At 40.1% G+C, this 21,555-nt stretch overlaps 1 protein-coding gene across 1 annotated transcript in view; it reads right to left on the bottom strand.

Annotated features, from left to right (window-relative positions):
* SNED1 (sushi, nidogen and EGF like domains 1) overlaps positions 1-21,107 on the bottom strand; it is a 100,248-nt gene extending 79,141 nt beyond the window's left edge. The window contains exon 1 of the mRNA XM_018567900.1: positions 20,494-21,107. Coding sequence (XP_018423402.1) covers positions 20,494-20,691 — 198 coding nt within the window. The 5' untranslated portion in view covers positions 20,692-21,107. The remainder of the gene's footprint in view (positions 1-20,493) is intronic.
* Positions 21,108-21,555: the final 448 nt, after the last annotated feature.

Below are 21,555 nucleotides of genomic sequence, written 5' to 3'. Positions count from 1 at the left end.
GAAACATATGCCTATAGTGAATAGCCCGTACAGCAGCCCTTCAGTTCGACTGAACCGAAGGGGAACGGTGGCCGAAGAGAGCCGAAGGATCAGCCGAAGCTACAGGTGGATCCTTCGGCTCCTAGGTGAATAACCCACTAAGTGTGATAAATAATGTTACCTGACTATGGAATTTAGAAAAAAAAAAAAGACATCTTCCAAACTTTTTTTAAAAAAGGTACCATTTAACAAACATAGGTGTTGACCCATAAATATCCATTTACACTTACATTATCATAGACCTATATTCCAACTAATGGACCATTTAATAGTTTCAACCATTAATTGGAAAAGTATATGAAAAGGGAGTGTATACACAGTGCTAGTGTAAGCAGAATATTTGTCCTGAGCTCTTTGCCAAGTGGTCCGGTAGTTACACAATTTCTGACTTATTATGCTGAACCCACCAATATCTGCAGCTTACCTCATCAACTTACAAGACTTTAAACAAATGTTCTCCATAAAAAATGAACATTTAAAACCACAGGGCTGTTTCTGAGAATTGATGACCATCTTTATGATGTATGCCAGAAGGTCAGTGGTTTAGAATCTAAGCCCACTGCAGATACCCTTGAAGGTTACAATTCCATAATATATCAGAATTTGTGTAAATGAGGTCACTCAATGCTCTTCAATTTGCTACAATATTGATTATGATTTCCTGAAATTCTGAGAAAATCCCTAATGGCTGACTCCCTAGTGGCTCATTTTTCACAAACATATTATTGAGGCTTCCCTTTTGCCCAAGAAACCCGAAAGTCTGGATGATGGACAATTTTCATTTCACTTACTGCAAGAAACAGTGGGTTTGTTTTTAAAAGGTTCATGCAACCTCCTTAGTGGCCACTGCTAATCAGCAGACGATGAAAAGAACTGACAGAATCCTCTACAAAGACCCTCAAGGATGGGCCAAGACAAGTTTTAGTCAAGCCCAAGATGCAACACACAGACAGCCTTCTTTCATTCACCAAAGCTCCGTCTGAACCAAACTGACTGTGAACATTTTTTCCCAAGTAAATTCTTCTACACGGGAATACTGATTCTCAAACCAGACTGTAAACTACTATTATGTTAATATTGTAATTTGGTTTCTTTAATAAACTTACTTATGCAATCCACTATAAATACACAGGCAGATCCATAAATAAAGTAATTTTAAGTTGAATCCACACATATCAGGTAGTCATTACACTATTGAAGCTTGGTCCCGACACATTAGATAGATAATACATAGTTAAATAAGGCCAAAAACTTCAATTTCTGTTCATTTCATTAAATTACAATTAAAATGTATTGCTGTACACATATTATTAGAAACATATTTGTGCCAACATTTTGGTTGCAACACACCAATATTTATGGCACAAAGTCAAACTTATAGTCTATGTCTGAAGAATTTAAATAAATATATAGAGGGACCTGGAAGGGGTGTCCATTCCACTACTTTTTTGCCCTGGCAGTCGAACCTCTTGTCACAGCTAAAGTTGAGCCTAATACAGTATATTGGTAATACACTTAGGAAATCATGATGCAATTACAGCTTGTTCTCAGTCAATGTTTTAATGTACTATCGCATGCCCCACAACTCCAACCCCTCTTCCAAGTGTTATGAGATTATTAAAAGCTTTAAGAAGTATTCCCTAGCTTATGTGTAATCAAGATAAATGGTGAGCCTTAATCTGACACTCTTCCCTTGTGCCAAAAGGCATCTTGAAATGTATTTTTTTCTGCCAATTCCAATATATTACATGCTTAGACTTGAAAATGAAGCTGTATTTTGCCCACAGAAGGCAAAGTAACATGTCTGCTTTACAGAAGGCACAAAAAGCATCCTGTACCTACCTTCCCCAGGCTCCCCCACTGCCCTGATCTGCTGCAGAGCCAGCACAAGCTGCTAGGTATGTTTATACTTTGTGAGAATGTTGAGCTAAGGGAACATCTGGACCAGATAATTGATCGCTCGGGCAGGGGAAAGTGTCACGTGTTCCTCCAATGGCAGGGTAAGGAAGTTCAGGATGCTTACTGTGCCTCCTACAAAGCAAACCTCTTACTAATATGTGGATAATAATTAGGCGCCAACAGCATCCCTCCTTATTTTAAACCTATTTTCCATCTGAAAATCTGAAATATTTTAATATTGTCTGTTAGGACAATACTAAAATAAATAGGTCACATACTATCAGAAAACAATTTTGATGCTTGTAATGCTTCGGTAGGCTTTGTAAACTGATATTTAAGCACAGCCAAATACTCTGCCTCAACACTGACCCTCACCTTTCTCAGAGACCATGTGATCAGGTACCTAGAGAAGTTATGCATGTAAAGTAATACTGTGAAGAGCATATAACACCACTATAATGAATCATTCCAATCCCTGATTTTAGTTTTAGTTTAGTTTTAGATTTATCTGATATAATACATGAGTGTTTATCAGCAATTCAAGATGTGTGTTAAAACAACAACAAGATGTGTAACAGGCTAACCAGTTGATGCCAGATAAATTAAAGTGAATTCCCGTGAACAATTTTCATTGATCAAGTTGCATGAATAATTAATGGTTGTAAAGATATATCTTTCTTTCATTTTATATTAATCATTATATGTTAATTCAATTATTTATATACGTATAGAACATTATAAAGGGTGCTCATTGCTGTATCTATTTATTCAGGTTTTTATGGTTACCGATATATTTATTGATATATTTAATGAAAACTTGAATTACTCTCACTAACAACTAAACACCCTTCATCATCTGGGCAGCAGATCCGAGAGGTCAGGCTGCTAAAGGTAAAAAGTGATTCATGAAATGCATGCCGTGACCTGTTAAAAGGAGAACTATGAGGTGAGTGCTTTTCACTCACCTCATAGTTCTAGCCGACCTGTGACAATGAGACTGTCACAGGTCAGCTCAGTAGATCGGGAGGTGAGCGAACACATACCGGGTTCGCTCACCTCTCGATCCTGTCACGGCTCTCTGCCGTGACAGGGGGAGGGGCTGGATTCCCCTCTCCCCGCTCTGCCCGCGCTGGGGGAACGGACGGGGGAGGGTAGATAGGCAGAGCCAGCTGTCACTCACGCAGCTGGGCGGATCCCTTTGTCTAAGTTGGGATCCGCTCAGGCTGCAGCGTCTCAGTATACCGCGAGCTACACTGAGCTTAGGGTAACGGGAGGACGGGTGTCCTCCTGTTACACTAAGGAGAACTATGGGGAAAAACACTGACCCCATAGTTCTCCTGTAATGCTCAGGAATGGGTAGAGCCAGGATCACAGATACAAACTTTTTTGCTTCCCCTTTGCTGCATGGACTGGCGTGTTTTAAAGTGCAAGCATCCCCATTTACTGGCCACAGCAGGAAGAAGGCATATGGAGGTCACACTGTTGGTCTTCAGCTGCCATTGGACTGTGCATGGCTTCTGGTGTGTCCCTGTACCTTTAAGGTGTGGGGCGGAGGGAGCTCCCTGCTTCACTGGGCTGCTCTTCATTTAAAGGGTAATTCCAGTTTCTCACCAAATGTGTAAAACTGAAATTACCCCCACAAATCTGTCCCCTCTGCACTCCATTAGTCATACCTTTGAGGGAACCTCCATTCCCCCCTCCCCTGATACAGCCAGTGTGTAAGATCCATACACCGCACCTGACCATGAGAAGTGCTTCTCATGGTCAGGTGACCATGCTGACCAATGGAGTGTGCACCATTTGCAAGCATTAATCTAGATGCTGAGTGCAGGGCTAAGAGTGCAGTATACGGAGTATGGATCGTACACTGGCTGCAGCGGGGGAAAGTGGAGGTTCCTTCAAAGGTATCACTAGCGGGGAGATAGGGGGGCAGAAGGGACAGAGTTGTGGGTGTAATTTCAGTTTCACACATTTGGTGGGAAATTGGAATAACCCTTTAAGACACATGTGTCAAACTCAAGGCCCAGGGTCCGAATCCGGCCCGCCAGGCCATTTCCTAGACTTCTACTTTCAGATCTAGGTATTAAGTTATTACTAAAACCAGTGCTAATTGAATGCAGAGGCAATTATGACAAAGATTAGATACATTTATATAGTCTTACAGGCCCTTTGAGGGCAACCATAATGTTGATGCGGCCCACGATTAAATTGAGTTCGACACCCCTGCTTTAAGAGATTGGAGTATACTTTAAAGTGTTCCTGTGACTCTTAATGCCCAACCAAAAACAAAAAACTCTCTCCTGTCACGGTCATGCTCTGACCTTCCCCTTTCACCTCCCTTTTGGCTATCAAGTGTGTTGTTGAGTTGTGGCTGTCCGTAGGATGTGGGCCATGATGCAACCATGAAGATATTGGATGGCAATTACATGATAGTGTATCAAGCTAAGAATGCTTTACAATCTCCATGTGTATTCTATTTCATAATCCTGAAAAACAAAGACTGTCTACAGACTGTGTGCATAATGCATTTTTCCAGAAATGGGTTAATGGCTCAGCACAAAAATGTTTGTATCCTTGGGCATCTTTAGCGGTTGAGATGAATATAAAGACAATTAAAATTAACTGGGTTTAAAATTGCTGACTGAAGAGGTGCCCTGTCAATGCAAGGACTAATTAGGTTAGGTTTGAATAAATTTATAACAGTTTTGTGCTGATCTGTTCCATGTTTAAGAACTATAATAAAACCTCTAAACCCACTTCCTTGTGGAAGAAAAACATGCTTGAAATTTGGAGTCTGCTACTTTGCAAACTAACTAAAGTACATGTATAATACCCATTTAAAAGGAGAGTTTAAAGATTCTACAGCCAGATTTTTGCTTCAAATAGGTTTTTTCTTAGTATGTGGCTGATCTTGTACCAAGATGCAACAATACAGTGTATTCAAGTTTTACCACGCCATGGGTGGATGGGTGATTATATAAATAAATCCTAAAACTAAATGTCTTTTTCATTATCCACATCCATTGACCTGAATTTTTTTTCCATGAAATGACCACTATTATGCACAATTTGATGCTGTCTTTTTAATTAATGTAATAAAACAATTTACCACATTAATCCCTTATTTCATTTTGCATGCCTTTATTTACATTTCCCCCCATATTTACATGCAGATGGTCCACACAAGGTGTGAATGGCAGGGGTAGGGACAAATGCTGTGTGGGATGCTTGGCCAAGTCAGAGTTGAGACCACAACCCAGATGAGATACAACACCTACAAAATTATGTTCATATAAGGAGCCCAAGAGATATCAGTAAAGAGAAACCATTCGGTATGGAGGAATGGTCCAAAGGTCATCCTGAATAATGTACAAGTCTGGAGGGGTGACACCAAAATGGCCGACAGTCATTTTGGTGTCACCCCCCTCTGAAAAGTCGGGCACTCAGTCAAGGACCAAGAGCCCGACAGTAGCTCGAGAGAGGAGGGGACCCGATGGCATACCTTATCCTGCCAGGTGATGTCCCCTCCTCTCTCTGCCGACGTCCATTACCAAGATGGCCGCCGGCAGGTAACAGCGGTACCGCGTGTGACGTCATCATGCGCATAAGCGATGACGTCACTGCGGGGTGTCACCCGGTGCTCGCACCAGGTGTCACCCCACCTCGGGACGCCTCTGTCATCGCCCACACTGGAATGCAAGGTACCGCAATGCTGTGCGTTCCAGTGCAGTGATTGCAAAAAATTGTGCATGCAGCTTTATTCTGAAGTAAACTTTGCAACACTGCATTTGTGTATTTTATTTTAAATTAAGGGTGGTATTTATTTATTTTTGATCGATAAATCGAAAAAACTATTGGTGAACTAATCAATTATAAAAATAATCACTAGTTGCAGCCCTAAATGTGTATTTATCATGTGGTCCCAATGACATCCGACTGGCATTAAGTTTATGGTGCGTTTGCCGCATATTACATGCTGCACAGAACTCATGTTCATTCATGGGAAGTCATTCTACTGGCCTCACATACATGTAACTGCATTTGTTAATGCTTGAAAGAGTCACATCTCAGATCACAGCAGAATTCACTGCGAGGAATATTCAATAGGAAATGGTGTATTTTCACATCCAGCCAATATTATTGCACAAGATAATGAAGAAGAAGAAGAGTTTTCAAAGTACATGGACTAATTTTGTTTACGTGCTACCCTAGCTAACGATGTTCATTAGCTTTAAATGAGCATATCAACTACAAGTATCCCTAACCTATTTACAGCCCCACTAATTGAAATGTGCTAACAGGATCTGTATAGTACCTATCTGTCCTATAACTATGCTATGTCTCTTCCCATTGGCCTGTCATGCAAGAAATGCCCCATTATGTGTTCACTGCCACACGGAAGGATCAGTGTTCTTGCAGAGGACTGACAAGTTCTACTTGATGGTCACCCTTAGCAAGTGATTGAGTGATCCATGCCATGGCATTGGTCATGTGACCCAATGCAAAAGAGTATATGGCCAGTTTCTTTAGAACAGGATTTATAGTTACTATACATCTGTTTTAGCATCAAACTGAAAAGGAATAGTAGGTTAGGGCTGTCAACAGTTGACAGATCACTTTCAGGGCACCCACTTCATTTCCAACACAATAAAATCAATCTAGCGTGCTTTATAAAAAAATAAACATATATATCCATATATATCTATATATAGTATATACTCGAGTATAAGCCGAGATTTTCAGCCCATTTTTTTGGGTGAAAAGTGCCCCCCTCGGCTTATACTCGAGTATATACTATATATATATATATATAGTATATACTCGAGTATAAGCCGAGATTTTCAGCCCATTTTTTTGGGTGAAAAGTGCCCCCCTCGGCTTATACTCGAGTATATACTATATATATATATATATAGTATATACTCGAGTATAAGCCGAGATTTTCAGCCCATTTTTTTGGGTGAAAAGTGCCCCCCTCGGCTTATACTCGAGTATATACTATATATATATATATATAGTATATACTCGAGTATAAGCCGAGATTTTCAGCCCATTTTTTTGGGTGAAAAGTGCCCCCCTCGGCTTATACTCGAGTATATACTATATATATATATATATAGTATATACTCGAGTATAAGCCGAGATTTTCAGCCCATTTTTTTGGGTGAAAAGTGCCCCCCTCGGCTTATACTCGAGTATATACTATATATATATATATATAGTATATACTCGAGTATAAGCCGAGATTTTCAGCCCATTTTTTTGGGTGAAAAGTGCCCCCCTCGGCTTATACTCGAGTATATACTATATATATATATATATAGTATATACTCGAGTATAAGCCGAGATTTTCAGCCCATTTTTTTGGGTGAAAAGTGCCCCCCTCGGCTTATACTCGAGTATATACTATATATATATATATATAGTATATACTCGAGTATAAGCCGAGATTTTCAGCCCATTTTTTTGGGTGAAAAGTGCCCCCCTCGGCTTATACTCGAGTATATACGGTATATAGATATATATGTTTTACTTACTGTTTACTCTTATGTGTATTGATTGGCACATCATAAAATATCATGCACACTGGAATAAATATACACACTTTAAATAGTAGATTGCAATAATTGCACCCTGCGCAAATTCATAATTGTCTTCAACTGTGCTGCAAATTGAGTAATGAATTCCATACTCCTAGTAAGTAAGTAACAATCACTAGTGTTCCGGAGCCCTATTGCTGTATTTGTCTTAATCCCTGAGCTAAAACCACACCAGACCTACTCTCTTGAGTCTTTTTTTAGGTTATTTCCCTCCAAGTTAGTAAATTCAAGTTATACAGTATTTAGTCCAATAAAATCATTGAATTTTTATATAAACCAAGCTTTTTTGATTATCCAACAACAGAAGAAATGAAACCTAACTAATTCAGAACACTGATTTAACTTTATGTTTAAACTTGCATTTTGATTTAGTAGGTCATAAATTATTTCAGAATTTTAAGATACAGCTTAGAACTTTTGCTTATATTAACACTAAACAAGTAGATGTATATAAGAGAAGTAAACGGAAAATGCTTTTGGAGGAATGTGGTCGCTATCTCTCACTATCGCATGAATGAAAGACATAATTATGATCCTAGGTTGACCAACTCTCGGCAAACATGTTTATGTTATACAGTATGGGGAAAAACAACTCATTGGAGAGTGGAAAGAATCTGCAGATAAACAAAGTTCTAGGATGCATGCAACATATGTACATATGAAATGTTATGAACAGATATATAAAGCTATTTAACATGTAACATGAAATAACTTCTATACATGTAAAAAAAACAGGCATGTTTCTAGTAAACCCTTTATAAACCTGGTAATAAAAATTGAGCACATGGAAAAAAAAATACACAGGCAGAGATTATGTCCAGTAAACACAAATATATCAACAGCTGGATTTATATTAAAATCTCAATTTTGAAGTTTACTAGTGTAATGTGACGGGTGGCTAAACTGGTCAAGACTCAAGAGGTGAAGATTAATTGTTTCTTTTATTATCACTGAATACAGACCAGTTTATTAGACAATATAAGTTATCTTCTTGCATTAAAAATTGAAATGGCAATATCTTGTGGGAATAGCGATTTTTCAATTTGGCCTTGTTTCCTGCAGCTTGTAAGCAGAAGTTCACTTTAGTAAAACTTTAAAGGAGAACTATGGGGTTAAGGCTTTTCCCCATAGTTCTCCTTAGGGTAGCGGGAGGACACAAACTAGCGTCCTCCCGTCCCGTCACCCTAGGCTCAGTATACCGCGAGCTGTAGCTCGCGGTATACTGAGACGCTGAAGCGGATCCCGACAATTGGGCCGGGATCCGCCCAGATGCGTGACTGACAGTTCTAGAGGCAGAGCCAGCTGTACCCGCCCCCTCCCCCATCTGTTCCGCCAGTCAGCGCTGGCGGATCGGAGCGGGGAAGGGGCAATCCAGCCCCTCCCCTGTCACGGCAGAGAGCAGTGACAGGATCGAGAGGTGAGTGAACGCCGGTATGTGTTCGCTCACTTCCCGATCTACTGAGCCGAGCTGTGACAGTCTCATTGTCACAGGTCGGCTAGAACTATGAGGTGAATGAAAAGCACTCACCTCATAGTTCTCCTTTAATATTTTGCACTGAAACTCAGGAGACACAACATACCTACAGGAAAGGTTTTGATCTCCATCATGGTATAGATTCCCTGCTTACAATATAATTAGTGATGCCCTGAATCTGAACCCGGCAGTGCCTTTTCTTGTTCCATTATTAGGAACCATATATGCCCTGAACCATGAAAGCAACATCAGACTCTTAAATAAAAAAAAAAAAAGTATAAAAAATGTTTTCCAAGTCTCATTGAGGGACACAGGAATTGTGGATATTGTAGATATTACAATATCCATATACACTGAGTGGCCAGATTATTATGACCACCTGACGTTTGTAGGTAAATTAGCTATAATTTGGCACTGAAGTTGCTAGAGGGCCAGACCATTATAAATAGGGAAGCAGGTTGTTTACCACGACAGTAGAAGTGATTTTTTTCTGAAGATATGGGTAAACAACACGATTTAACAGCCTTTGAACGTGGGATGATTGTTGGCGCTCAGAGCCATGGAGCGATTATCAGCAAAACAGCAGAATTCGTTAAATGTTCAAGAGCAGCTGTTGTTAAAGTGTTTAAAGACTGGACTGTCAGCCAAAAAACTGGGTCTGAACGTGCGATTGTGGCGGTCAGCGACTAGTCAATGTTAGGGCAGAACGGAGAGTGGCAAGACTGGTACAAAACAACAGAAGGGCAACAGTGCAGTGTCAGATTCCTCGCATCACCTTTCAACATCTCGTGGAGTCACAAAGCGGCCCAACGAAGTCATCGCGTGGAGTCATCTCGTGGCCCAACGAAGTACTGATGGGGTGGTCATAATAATCTGGCCACTCAGTGTATATGGAAGTCCAAATGTAGCCCAAATGAAGGACGGGCAATAGCCACTGAAGATCCAAACAATGAGGAAAAATGCTACTCAATGTGGAAGAAATGAATACCTGAAATAAAAGGCTGTAAGGAGAGGAGCACTGAGTGGTACAAAGCAATACAGACAAAAACCACCGGAGAGAAAGAGCTGTACCCTGTCCAAATATTAGTCCACCATAACATAGGTAGAAACAAAACAACATCTACAAAAGCAGGTCAAACAGACCAAGGCTCAACTTGGACAATGGAAGAAAATAAAGAGAATCTGTAGACAAAAACTTGTAGACAGAGTTTCAAGCTTGGTGTGTCTAACCCTTGACTTCAGGGAGAGAAGACCTGTATAGAGAGGAATGTCTAGGCTAAGATGAGCCAATGAGCCTATAAGGCTTAAGAGGATATCCTAAACCCTTGACTTCAGGGAAAGGAGAATCTGTTCTAAAACCTCAGAAGAGAATAATAGAGAAGTCAGTAACACCTGTATGAAAAGAGGGAAGGTAGGAAATAGATTGACTAGAAAAGAGCTTGTCCATAAGAAGACACCCAAATGGAAAAAGAAGTGTGGCAAGCATCAAGTAAAGACCAAACAGAAAATGCAGAATCCTGCTGCATATACTGTACATCCAAACATGTAGGAAAGGATAGGAGCCCTAGAATTACAACTAGCAAAATCAGCATAGAAAAAAAGCAAAGATCTAAGGCTCTCTCCAGGATAGATGCTCTATATCAGAGGTCTCAAAGTGCCAGCCCACGGGCCAACTGTTGCCCACGAACCGGTACTATGTGGCCTGCAGCTGACTTGTGGGAGCAGCTACACGGTCTGTATCTCTGTCGGATACAGACCGCATAGCTACTTCTCTGTGCCGCCACTCGGATCCTTTCGGCCAGCTCTCTGAAATCCGTGAACGCTGGCCAAAAGCATGGATTAGTGACCTAAGTGTGCATAGTCCCAAAATCTTGTTTTTCCCATTCACATAGAAACCTAATCTTACTCACATTTCCTTTTGTAAGAAGTATATTACCTTCAAGGTTTCTACAGGTCTTTGTCTACACATTCTCTTTATTTTCTTCTATTGTCCAAGTTGAAAAAATACAGATGAGCGAGTACGGGCAATTATACAAAATGCTCTATAGTAATGATTCAGACTTGAGATATAGGGAAAAGGACCAAGCTTCCATACTGCAAGCAGACTCTGAATGCTTATGAGGAACTAAATCCATAGGGAGATAAAGACTGTTCCATCTACGGATCTCCGATATTGAGATGGGGCATAGGTCAAAAAACCAGAAGGAATAGGACTGCCACATTCAAATGAATGAACAAAAAGACACCTACTTTTAAATGGTGACTGCATAAGGTGTTCCGTAAATAAATACTCCATGTCCCAGGCATATAGAGTATTCTGCGCATGAAAAAATGTCACTCTCATGTTAGACACGAACTTGGACGCTTCCAAGAGGTTGCTACAATTGAAGCACAATGTTTCAGGCATTCGATCCACAAATAAGTAGTTTTTTTTCTGTTGGAGGAGTCCCTCTTAGGAGATGTGAGCCATCACAATCACAGTCACTGCTAACAGAGGGCCACCAATGTCAAACATATATTCAGGCTATCATAAATTATAATACAAAATATATTGCAAGGAATTCACTTTTAACATGACTATAGTTCCCTTTGAGGAACTGTAATCTTTCACACATGATTACTAGACTATGCAGTGTTTTTATACTTTCTTTTGGTGTATTCATATATTTCTTTGCTGCTGGGGGGCTTGGCGATCCTCATAAGTGTTTCTGCTATTTGACATATCATTATTATGTGTTACAGTCATTGTTATTACCTGTGCTTTGGTGTGTTTTTTAAAATTTATGTGCACAGATATTTGATTTTAAGATCCTTATTAAAAGGGATATTTTAAATCACATTCTGAGTTTCCAGATCTCAATTAGTTTGTACTTCTGCCATATAACATAGTCATGTTATCTATGAATTATCACTAATGATAAATATACAAAACTTATTGGGGATAAAAACCCAGGCTCTCCAGACAGCATTTTGGAGCAAAATATGCAATAATGTTTATATAGCCATAACTCATTACTCAAAAGTATTTAAAAATGCAAAAACCGGAGGGCCTTATGTGAAGTGCAGAACCATGACATATTTCCCTTAAAGCGGAAATAAACCACCAGATTAAATGAAATGTTCTGGGCCCCAGGAGGTTTTAGCCATAATGTGCAAATATTCACAGAATATTTGCTCAATATAGCAGACTAACCTAACAAACAATCCTCTCCATCACCCGCTATCACTTCCATCTTCAACCAGTGTTCTTCCAGGTTCGGAGTCTTCGGCCTCTTGACTTGTCAGGTTCAGATGGCGTAACTCCTAAACATGCATACAGGAGCTACTTTGTCCTGGCACAGATTCATGCCAAGACCGTACATTGAACTACGCATGCGAAAAAATGCTGAAAAGCAGAACCATAGTTGGTTCTATCTTAAAAAAAGTTTGCGTGCCAGCACATTTAAAAAAAGAAGAATTTACTTCAAATTTAATACACCATTACATCTTCTAAGGCACTACCGGTAGCTTCTAGGCTGCCCAGGCTACATCCTACAGCACACAGTGCATTCCCTGAGCAGAAGCATAATCCCAACTCCACGGAACTCATATCTCATCACAGGAGGATTCTGCAACAACACACAGGCACCCTTTCCTCCAATAACAGAATGGGAACTCTTATGCACTACTAGAGTGGAGGGAACAGAGCAACAAAATACAAGTACACCGTACAGGTTAGACAGTACAACATCCTCTGTTGAAACAAATTTGGATAAGGGACATGTTGGCAGAACATGCTTCAAACATATAATGGATCAAAGATTGGTTAGGCTGCTGCAGGGAAATCTAGAATATTCCCACCTTCAATTGTCTGATTACAAGACAAAATATTAAAACTGTCAAAAGGAAATGCAGAGATGTGAATGAGGCCTCATGGTATTCTGCCATAAGCCTACAGACCAAGTTGGGTTTTCCTGGCTGCCGGTTTATTGTTTCCTTAGGTAAGAGATGTGCCATGGATGACTGCTGTCCACACAGACATTACCATTGACATGCGGGATTCAAGCATACCAGTCTGGGAGACAACTGGAGCAAATAATGATTTTGCAAACTTTAAGTCACAATATACTGTCACTGATTATCCTTATCATGGGCTACTAAATAAAAAATGGTTTCTGTTCAATCCTATAAAAGTATATTTATGTAAGCTTTTTTGAAGAGCAGTGAGCATGTGCAAAGTGCTATTACAACCACTCAGATGTCAGTTTAGTGAATCAGTTCTGATTGGTGATTATTATTAATAAGGATTTCTATAGCGCCAACAGTTTGTGCAGCACATTGGTGATGGTGAAAATTACAAGATGTAGCATTTTGTGTCATTACTGTACTAAAAACACTGTGATGACAAATCTGCAGTCCTTGGTGTAAAGTAATACAAAGCACATCATAAATCTTAGAGACACAATCAGAGCAGAGAGGTATACTAACCTTTTATTAAACCCGTGTGCCTAGGAAAGTGAACAAAGTGCTATGTACACAAGTTTGTGCTTTTTGTGCGTGCAGCTAGAAGATATTCTGCTTTGAAGAATAAAATGTATATGTGTGTAATCCAGCACTGCTGAGATCCTCTGCTTCCGATCCTCTGCTTCCAGCAATTTACATCTGGATTTAGTTCCACTACTCCAAGGAATTAAATAGTCAAATTTCCAAATTTTTTTAAACTTTTGGTTAGAAAAAAAACAAAAACTTTACAAACTTTAGGGAGTCGAGTTGCATACTAACAACAAATTGTTTTCACTTGGGCAAATAACTTTCTATATTGTTACATAAGCTATATACATTGTTTTAAAAGAAGGTCAGATGGCAGAGACCTTATTCCCCTACACCCACCCACCTCTCTCCAGTCTTATAAATGTTGTATGGCCTTTTTGTATGGTGTTAACCCATCTGTTCTGAGAAGCATTATCCCACTGTAACACACTGAACATGATTGTTTGAGTCACCATTTGAACACAACAGAGTATGCGTCTATGTATGTTGCAAGAGCTTGTAATGGCACCAATTTGGGATTTTACTAAGAAGAAGAAAAAAAAAAGACTCGGCCCTGTTACACTAATGTCCAGCTACAATGTAAATCTACAATCTCTAGACATTTAAAATAACCAGATTTCAATTATATGTATCAAACTTCTTGTATCTCCTCATGTATCACTTATCCCTCCCTTTTAGACTGTAAGCCCTCAGGGGCAGGGCCCTCCTTACCATCTTGTCTTGAATTGTATTGTAATGTCTTCCTTATATTGTAAAGTGCTGTGCAAACTGTTGGCGCTATATAAATCCTGAATAATAATAATAATAATAGTATCATCATGTGTTACAGCTGCTGAGACAGGGTTCCTATGGTGGCTAATATCACCCAAAGACAAAAGGACCCAGCAAAATCACCAGTATCAAAATGAGTGGAACGCTATACAGGGCCAGAGCTGCAGTCACCTTCTTTTGTTGCTTGGCTTTCTCTTACATTGGCAATCATACAGACATGGTTCATTGGTTCTGTGTATTCAGTAGAGTAATGTACAATATCGCAGTTCTAAATAAATGCAAGAAGAAAATAAATAACCTATAATACAGGAAAGGTCATATCTGTGCTGACCTAGAAAGTGGTGCTGGGTACATTATAGACCTTTTCTAAGCGTGGCCATACACCTATAGATTCTCCATCGGAAATTTTCATTGCTGCCAAGAGCCCTCGTTCGATTCTAGCTCAAATAGCCCATCAAGTCCAGATAAATGTCGATTTTGATAATCGTTCATTAGCAATACTAGCTCACCGAATTTGGTCAAACGACATAACAAATTTACGTTTGCGCATGTGCAGTGTTCTTGTTGCATTTTTTTTCGGCCAAAAAGCCACTAATCCATAGATTTTTATTTGATTAAAAAAAAAAGTTTTGCAGCCTCAACCTTCGAGAAAATTTGAGCGGGATTACAGTAAAAAAAATCTTTGGTGTCCCATCAACTGCTCGATTATTGTTCAAAAGACCAATTGAGGAAGATTTCCAAATGACAATCGAAGAGTGTATGGGCACCTTTAGAGATATTATTAGGTATACTCCTTGTCTGGCTGGATGTACATCAACACAAAATGTATTAGCCTATGGGACAAACCAAAGTGTTCGGTGGACCCTTGTGGTGACAGGGTCATTCTAAGCAGGGAGCAGAGTGAAAGCAATGAGCCACCAAGAACTCTAATGGCTGATTTGTACATTTTTCCAATGAATACCAACATATAGTAGCAAGCGTGTATAATAATAAAAATCATATAACTTTACAGAAACCACTGAAGTAATACATCATGCTTTCCCTGTAAAGAGGCATTTGTCAGTGCCTGTGCAAAGGGCACCCATACCACCTTATAAATCACCCTGCCAATTCTCCCTTGCTGCCTCAGCTGGCAAAAATACTCAAAGTTTTTGGGGATGGGGGAGCATGTGAAACCCAGCCATGTGACAATGCTCTAATCTAACAACCAATCTTTAAGCCTGAGCACTGTCACATGGCCAAGGGAGTGATGCCACCGCTCCCTGCCTCCCTGAATAGGCAAAGAGACTGTTTCTCCTACACACAGCTTGAGGGATCGCGATGGATTATGTCAACGTTCTCCAGTCATTAAATCACTAAAGGTTTAAAGTACACTTTAAGGCTTCATTCCAACCTACACTTTAGGTGAGATTTGGTATTTCTGCATCAGGAACTTCCGATTTCCAGCAGCAGGAATCCCAGATTTGCTGTTTACAAGTGGCAACTGTTACTTGTTCATGTTGATGATCGGGTGGCAGTGGCCACATATGAAAGCAGCAGAATCCTGGCAAGCCACATGTAATCATATGTGATATGATTACATGCGGTTAGGAATCAACCACTATCCCTGGACACACGATCTTTAAGAATTGCCACCCTGCTACAGGAAGCCCATGTATTTCACAATGACTGGCAGGACCTCAAAGTTCAATTATTGGACAAGTACCTCTGGAATAGAAACAGTGGTCAATCTATATGCACAAATGCAAATACACATATATATATATTTTTAGACTCTGCATATACAGGTGAAACTCGAATAATTAGAATATCGTGCAAAGTTCATTTATTTCACTAATGCAACTTAAAAGGTGAAACTAATATATGAGGTAGACTCATTACATGCAAAGCAAGATAGTTCAAGCCGTGATTTGTCATAATTGTGATGATTATGGCTTACAGCTCATGAAAACCCCAAGAACCCCAAATCCACAATCTCAGAAAATGAGAATATTACATGCAATCAATAAAACAAGGATTGTACATAGAACAATATCGGACCTCTGAAAAGTACAAGCATGCATATGTACTCAGTACTTGGTTTGGGCCCCTTTTGCAGCACTTACTGCAATTACTTTTGCACGATATTCTAATTATTCGAGTTTCACCTGTACAGCATTATTCAAAATCTTTATCAACTCTACATATACAATTCTATATAATTAAACAATATATATGAAAGCACAACCCCATGCTACGGGTCGATTTTGGGGAGACGGGAACCCAGAGTTAGCCTCTAGGTGTAGTAGTCTACAGCAACCAATCAGTTTTAATTTTAAGGCTAAATTTTCTACAAAATATAAGACCAAACATGACAACAACAAAAAATCCTCAACAACTTGTTGCCACCTATGTGATGCACTACATGCTGGATTTCTGTTGCACTGTGCTTTGTCTTGCCCTATAATTGAACTGAACTATGCTTATATGCACATTTGCTGAGAACAAGCAAATCCTATAAAATCCTAGTCACAGCCTATAAAAGGTGATATCCATTGGATCACTAAGGCTTCCTTCTTTTGTCCTTTAGGTTTCTCACAGCTATTTATTTTCTTTTTGTATTTATTACAGGTACTTATATAGTACCAACAATTTATGCACCGCTTTACATAGTTGCACGTTAACATCAGTCGTGCCCTCAAGGAGCTTACAATTAAAGGTCCCTTGCTCACATGCATACATAGAGGGCCAATTTAGATAGGAGCCAATTAACCTTCCAGCATGTCTTTGGAGTGTGGGAGGTAACCGTAGTACCCGGAGGAAATCCACACAAGCACAGGGAGAATATGCAAACTCCTATTCACCAGTGTCCCCGATGGTATATTCTTGTGGCATATCTTCATGCAGTTGAAAAGAAGTCAGATTATAAATACAGCACATAGCTAGAAATTAGGGATGCACCGATACTGGTTTTTCAGTATGGAGTACGAGAACCGATATTTTTCTTTTTGGTACTCGTCGAAACCGAAAACTGTTAATGGAAGTCCCATTAAGGAAGCTGGGCAGCATGTAATGACTTGACGCCTGGCTTCCTGATTAGCCGGGAAGCCGCATCCATGCTCCCTCATCACCAGGTGATGAGAAAGTATGGAGCTAGGAAGCCGGGGGGCGGGTAATGACTTGATGCCTGGCTTCCTGATTTGTCAGCTTCTTGACCAATCAGGATGACCACAATCAGGAAGCCAGGCGGCGAGTCATTACACTGGCCATGAAGCCTGCTCCATGCTCCCTCATCACCCAGTGATGAGGAAGCATGGAGCCAGCTTCCTTGCTAATCAGGAAGCCGGGGGGCGAGTGCATCCCTACTGGAAATTGATGGGCAAATTTGCTGGGCTACAAGTTCTACCAGTCATCAAAAGCGTAAGCTCTTACCCAGTATAACAACTGTCCCAAATCTGTTGTAACTCTGCGTTTGATATGTATGCTATAGAAGAAAGCCTTCCTTGTATGATGTTATAGGAAGTAATAAAATACAGGTTCAAGATATTTCTCAAGATGCTGGAAAATTCTAATGAATGACAATGTGCACACATGTCCAATACACAGCATGACTTTATCAAACAACGATCAAACTGATCACATCACTGTTCCAGGAAATGCTGGACTATAATATTTAACTTGCAAATCCTCAAGTTTGAAAGAAGGCAAGTTAATACTATATCTACTATTTACTTTGTGACAAGGAAGTATTCTAAATATGTTTGAATATAGAGAGTCGTTGGACATTTCAGGGATATTTATCAACATTGAACAACAATTACCTGTCCAAGGTGACAAACGTGTTTCTTATTACAGGACTGATGTACAAGTTGTGAATACTTAATCTGCTCAATTTTCCCAGGACTAGGTCTCCTACCAATAAACTTGTCACATCCCCTGTGCACTTTACCCAGCACTTGGCATTCACGATGGGAGGAAGTAGGTCTTTATTTATCCAAGGAGCACAAGTTATAAGGATCTGTATGTGTACAATGAACATTGTATCGACCTTATCAAGAACTAGAGGGTTCGAAAATGCAATAGTCTCTTAAAATACATTCTAAACAGGCAAGTTTTCCAAAGCATGCTAAATTGTTTGCTTCCACCCAACAGCAGGCATGTTAACGGTAAGATAATACACTGGTTTGGCTAACACTGATGTGCTAAAGACCATCTGAAGTTCCAGTTTTGCAAAGCAGATTCACCTGTCAGTGTCTTATTTCTCTGGGAGCTGTTGCGGTGAAAGATTTCTGACAGAATTCTGCGTTCCACTCCAATCCATTGTAAAGCCTGATGATAGTATTACGCTCCCCCCCCCTGATGGATTCTCCATATAAGATAATCTAATAATTTGGGAATCCAGCTGAGACACAGTGACACCTTTGTTATGGCCTTCAGGAGGGGGCATATACTGCTACTGGGATATCTCGCTCCTGGAGTTTCTGTGAGATATAAGAAGCTGGCGAGTGATAAAATCCATCGCTGCCCAACCAATACTGAAATGTCAGTTTGATGTGCTTATGTGCAAAAGTGTCGGAAAGGAAGGGATCACCAGAAAGTACACACTCTGCTTATTTACCAAGACAGTGCCAAGTACAATAACCTATGGCAACAAATAAAAATTCAGTTAATACAATGAAATGATGAGATCTGATTAGTTGCCATCTAAGTATCAGTCAATACACTTGGCACTACCTTATTTAATAGGTATTCAGCAGTGCTATCACTACATTTAGTAGTTGTGATCCACATCTAGTTAGTTTGAATGGTCGGCATGATGTTGCAAAGTTTTACAGTTATCCCCTTTAAAAAGATCTGTGTATCATTTGTTGTAAATGTTAGTGTAGTTGCATAGAACAGTTTAAAACAATGTTACCTTCTCCATACAAGAGCTCACGTTTCAAAGGTTGTGTCTGTTACTTAAAGTGACACTAAACTCAGAAGTTAAATCTTAAAAATGCATTCAAGTATCCCAACTATTAACAAAAAATGTATCTTTTTTGTGTATCACTCGGGTGTAGATTCTCAAATCATCTCTGAATTGGTGCCGACACTGTCCTTACTTCTGGAGGGTGGCTACTTTTGTTCCCCATGGTTCCTGTGCGTGTCCTAATCTTGCCACTGCTCCAATCTCACTACTGTAATTACATAGTTACATAGTTACATAGTATTTGAGGTTGAATAAAGACATTAGTCCATCAAGTCCAACCTATTAGGATCTCATTCTAGGAGTACCTGTACCCCTGTATATTACGGTCCCTTAAGAAATCGTCCAAAAGTTTCTTGAACAATTCCACATTCTTTGCTGAAATCACTGTCTGTGGCAGTGAGTTCCAGACCCTAACTGATCTTACTGTGAAGAACCCCCTTCGCCCCTTGTGAAGAACCCCCTTCGCCCCTTGTCATGGACTACAATCTCATGTTTAGTTTACTGTTTTGTATTGAGATTGTAGCCCATCACAGGAGCAAGCTTGGATTGGTGGATACTTTACAACACACAAGGGACCATGGGGAACATGGACTCAGAGATGATTTGAGGATCTACAGCTGAGTGATGCACAAATAAGATACATTTTTGTTTTGTGTATCACTCGGCTGTAGATCCTCAAATCATCTCTGAATTGGTGCTGACACTGTCCTTCCTTCTGGAGGGGGGCTACTTTTGTATCCCATGGTCCCTGTGTGTGTTGTATAGTAGTCACCGCTCCAAGCTCACTCCTGTGATGTTTTACAATCTCATATTTAGTTTACAAATTCGTATTGACATTGTAGTCCATCGTGCGAGTGAGCTTGGAGCAGTGGCTACTTTGCAACTCACACAGGAACCATGGGGATCAAAAGTAGCCACCCTGCAGAAGGAAGGACAGTATCAACACCAATTCAGAGATGATTTGGGTATCTACTGCCGAGTGATACACAAATAAGATACCATTTTGTTAATAGTAATGGTCCAATTCAACTTGCACAGAAGATACAATAGAGGACACTTCTAGGTAAGGCATCATACATTTGTTCGGCCGACTACTCATCTTTCCTATATCCTAGTAGAAGACTATACATTTGCGGTTAATAAAGTCTATTTCAGTGGTAAGATAAGAAACGGTTTCTTTTATATCTATTTGAATATAGCAAATTAATAGTAATGTTCTGTAATATACTCACATAAAGACCACTGTGCTTGTCCCCAAAGAAAGTAAATGCTCTAGAGATAGATAATAATCCTGATCCACCATCGTCTTGTCTTCGGGTTACAGAGTCACCCTCTTCACGACCAAAGGGGTAGAAATCGGACAAAGGTACCAAGCCATGCCCAATGGAGAATACATACCACAGAAGCAAGATCTGGGCCAGTGAACCCATTCCCAGAGGTGAAAGAGCACACACTAACCAGAGTGATACTGCTGGACTTGGATAGTGTATGATGTCCTTTACTAATGTAGTGACCACACCAGACTGCCACTATTCAACCACTGGTGACTCTGTCCATTGGCTTGAAGTCTTATATTTTTCCCAGGACATAGTGCAACTGTATCATCTTTATGTTGTCTTCTATAGTTGTGCGGTTAGCTTGGGTTATAATTATCTCTACGCATTGGCAGCCTCACTGGTCCTTGTGATCTCCAGAGTGTTGCAAAGGATGTGAATTCTGTCAGTCAACGTCTATCTCTGGCAATACTCATCCAGCCATAACCAACAGAATCCTCTCTCTCTCAAACTGAACAGCCGCCTGTGCTAGCTTTCCCCTGCATTATCCCTCTTTAACCATTTCCCTGCACTAATATCAACCAATGTGTGCACGTACTATAGTCAACCAACAGGAAAATTAATCTGCCACTATACCATCTCTGACTTATGATGCCCCCACTCAGTCTGCCCCTCTCTTACCTCTACTGACCCTGAAGCAGCATGTCCATCTGATGCTCCTACCAATCCTAAACCAGTCTATTCCTCTGGTATCTCCACCAACCCTAAATCAGCCTGTCCTTCACTACTTCGTAACCAGTCTGTCCACTGAGACCTCTACCAATCCTGAACCCATCTGTCCCTAGACTAATTCTGAACCAACCTTTTCCCATACTAACCCTGAACTGGTCTGTCTATATAGTACCCCAACAACCATGATCTAGCCTGCCCTTCTAGTACCTCTACCAACCCTCAACCAACCTGTCCTTAGATTACCCCTATACCAACTCTGAACCAGTCTGTCTTTCTATTACCTCTACA

This window comes from Nanorana parkeri, unplaced genomic scaffold (assembly GCF_000935625.1).
Source record: "Nanorana parkeri isolate BGI_ZX_2015 unplaced genomic scaffold, ASM93562v1 scaffold1114, whole genome shotgun sequence".
In the NCBI taxonomy this organism is placed as follows: Eukaryota; Metazoa; Chordata; class Amphibia; order Anura; family Dicroglossidae; genus Nanorana; species Nanorana parkeri.
The sequence above is the reverse complement of the archived record's forward strand: the minus strand, read 5'-3'. Positions and strand labels throughout refer to the sequence as shown.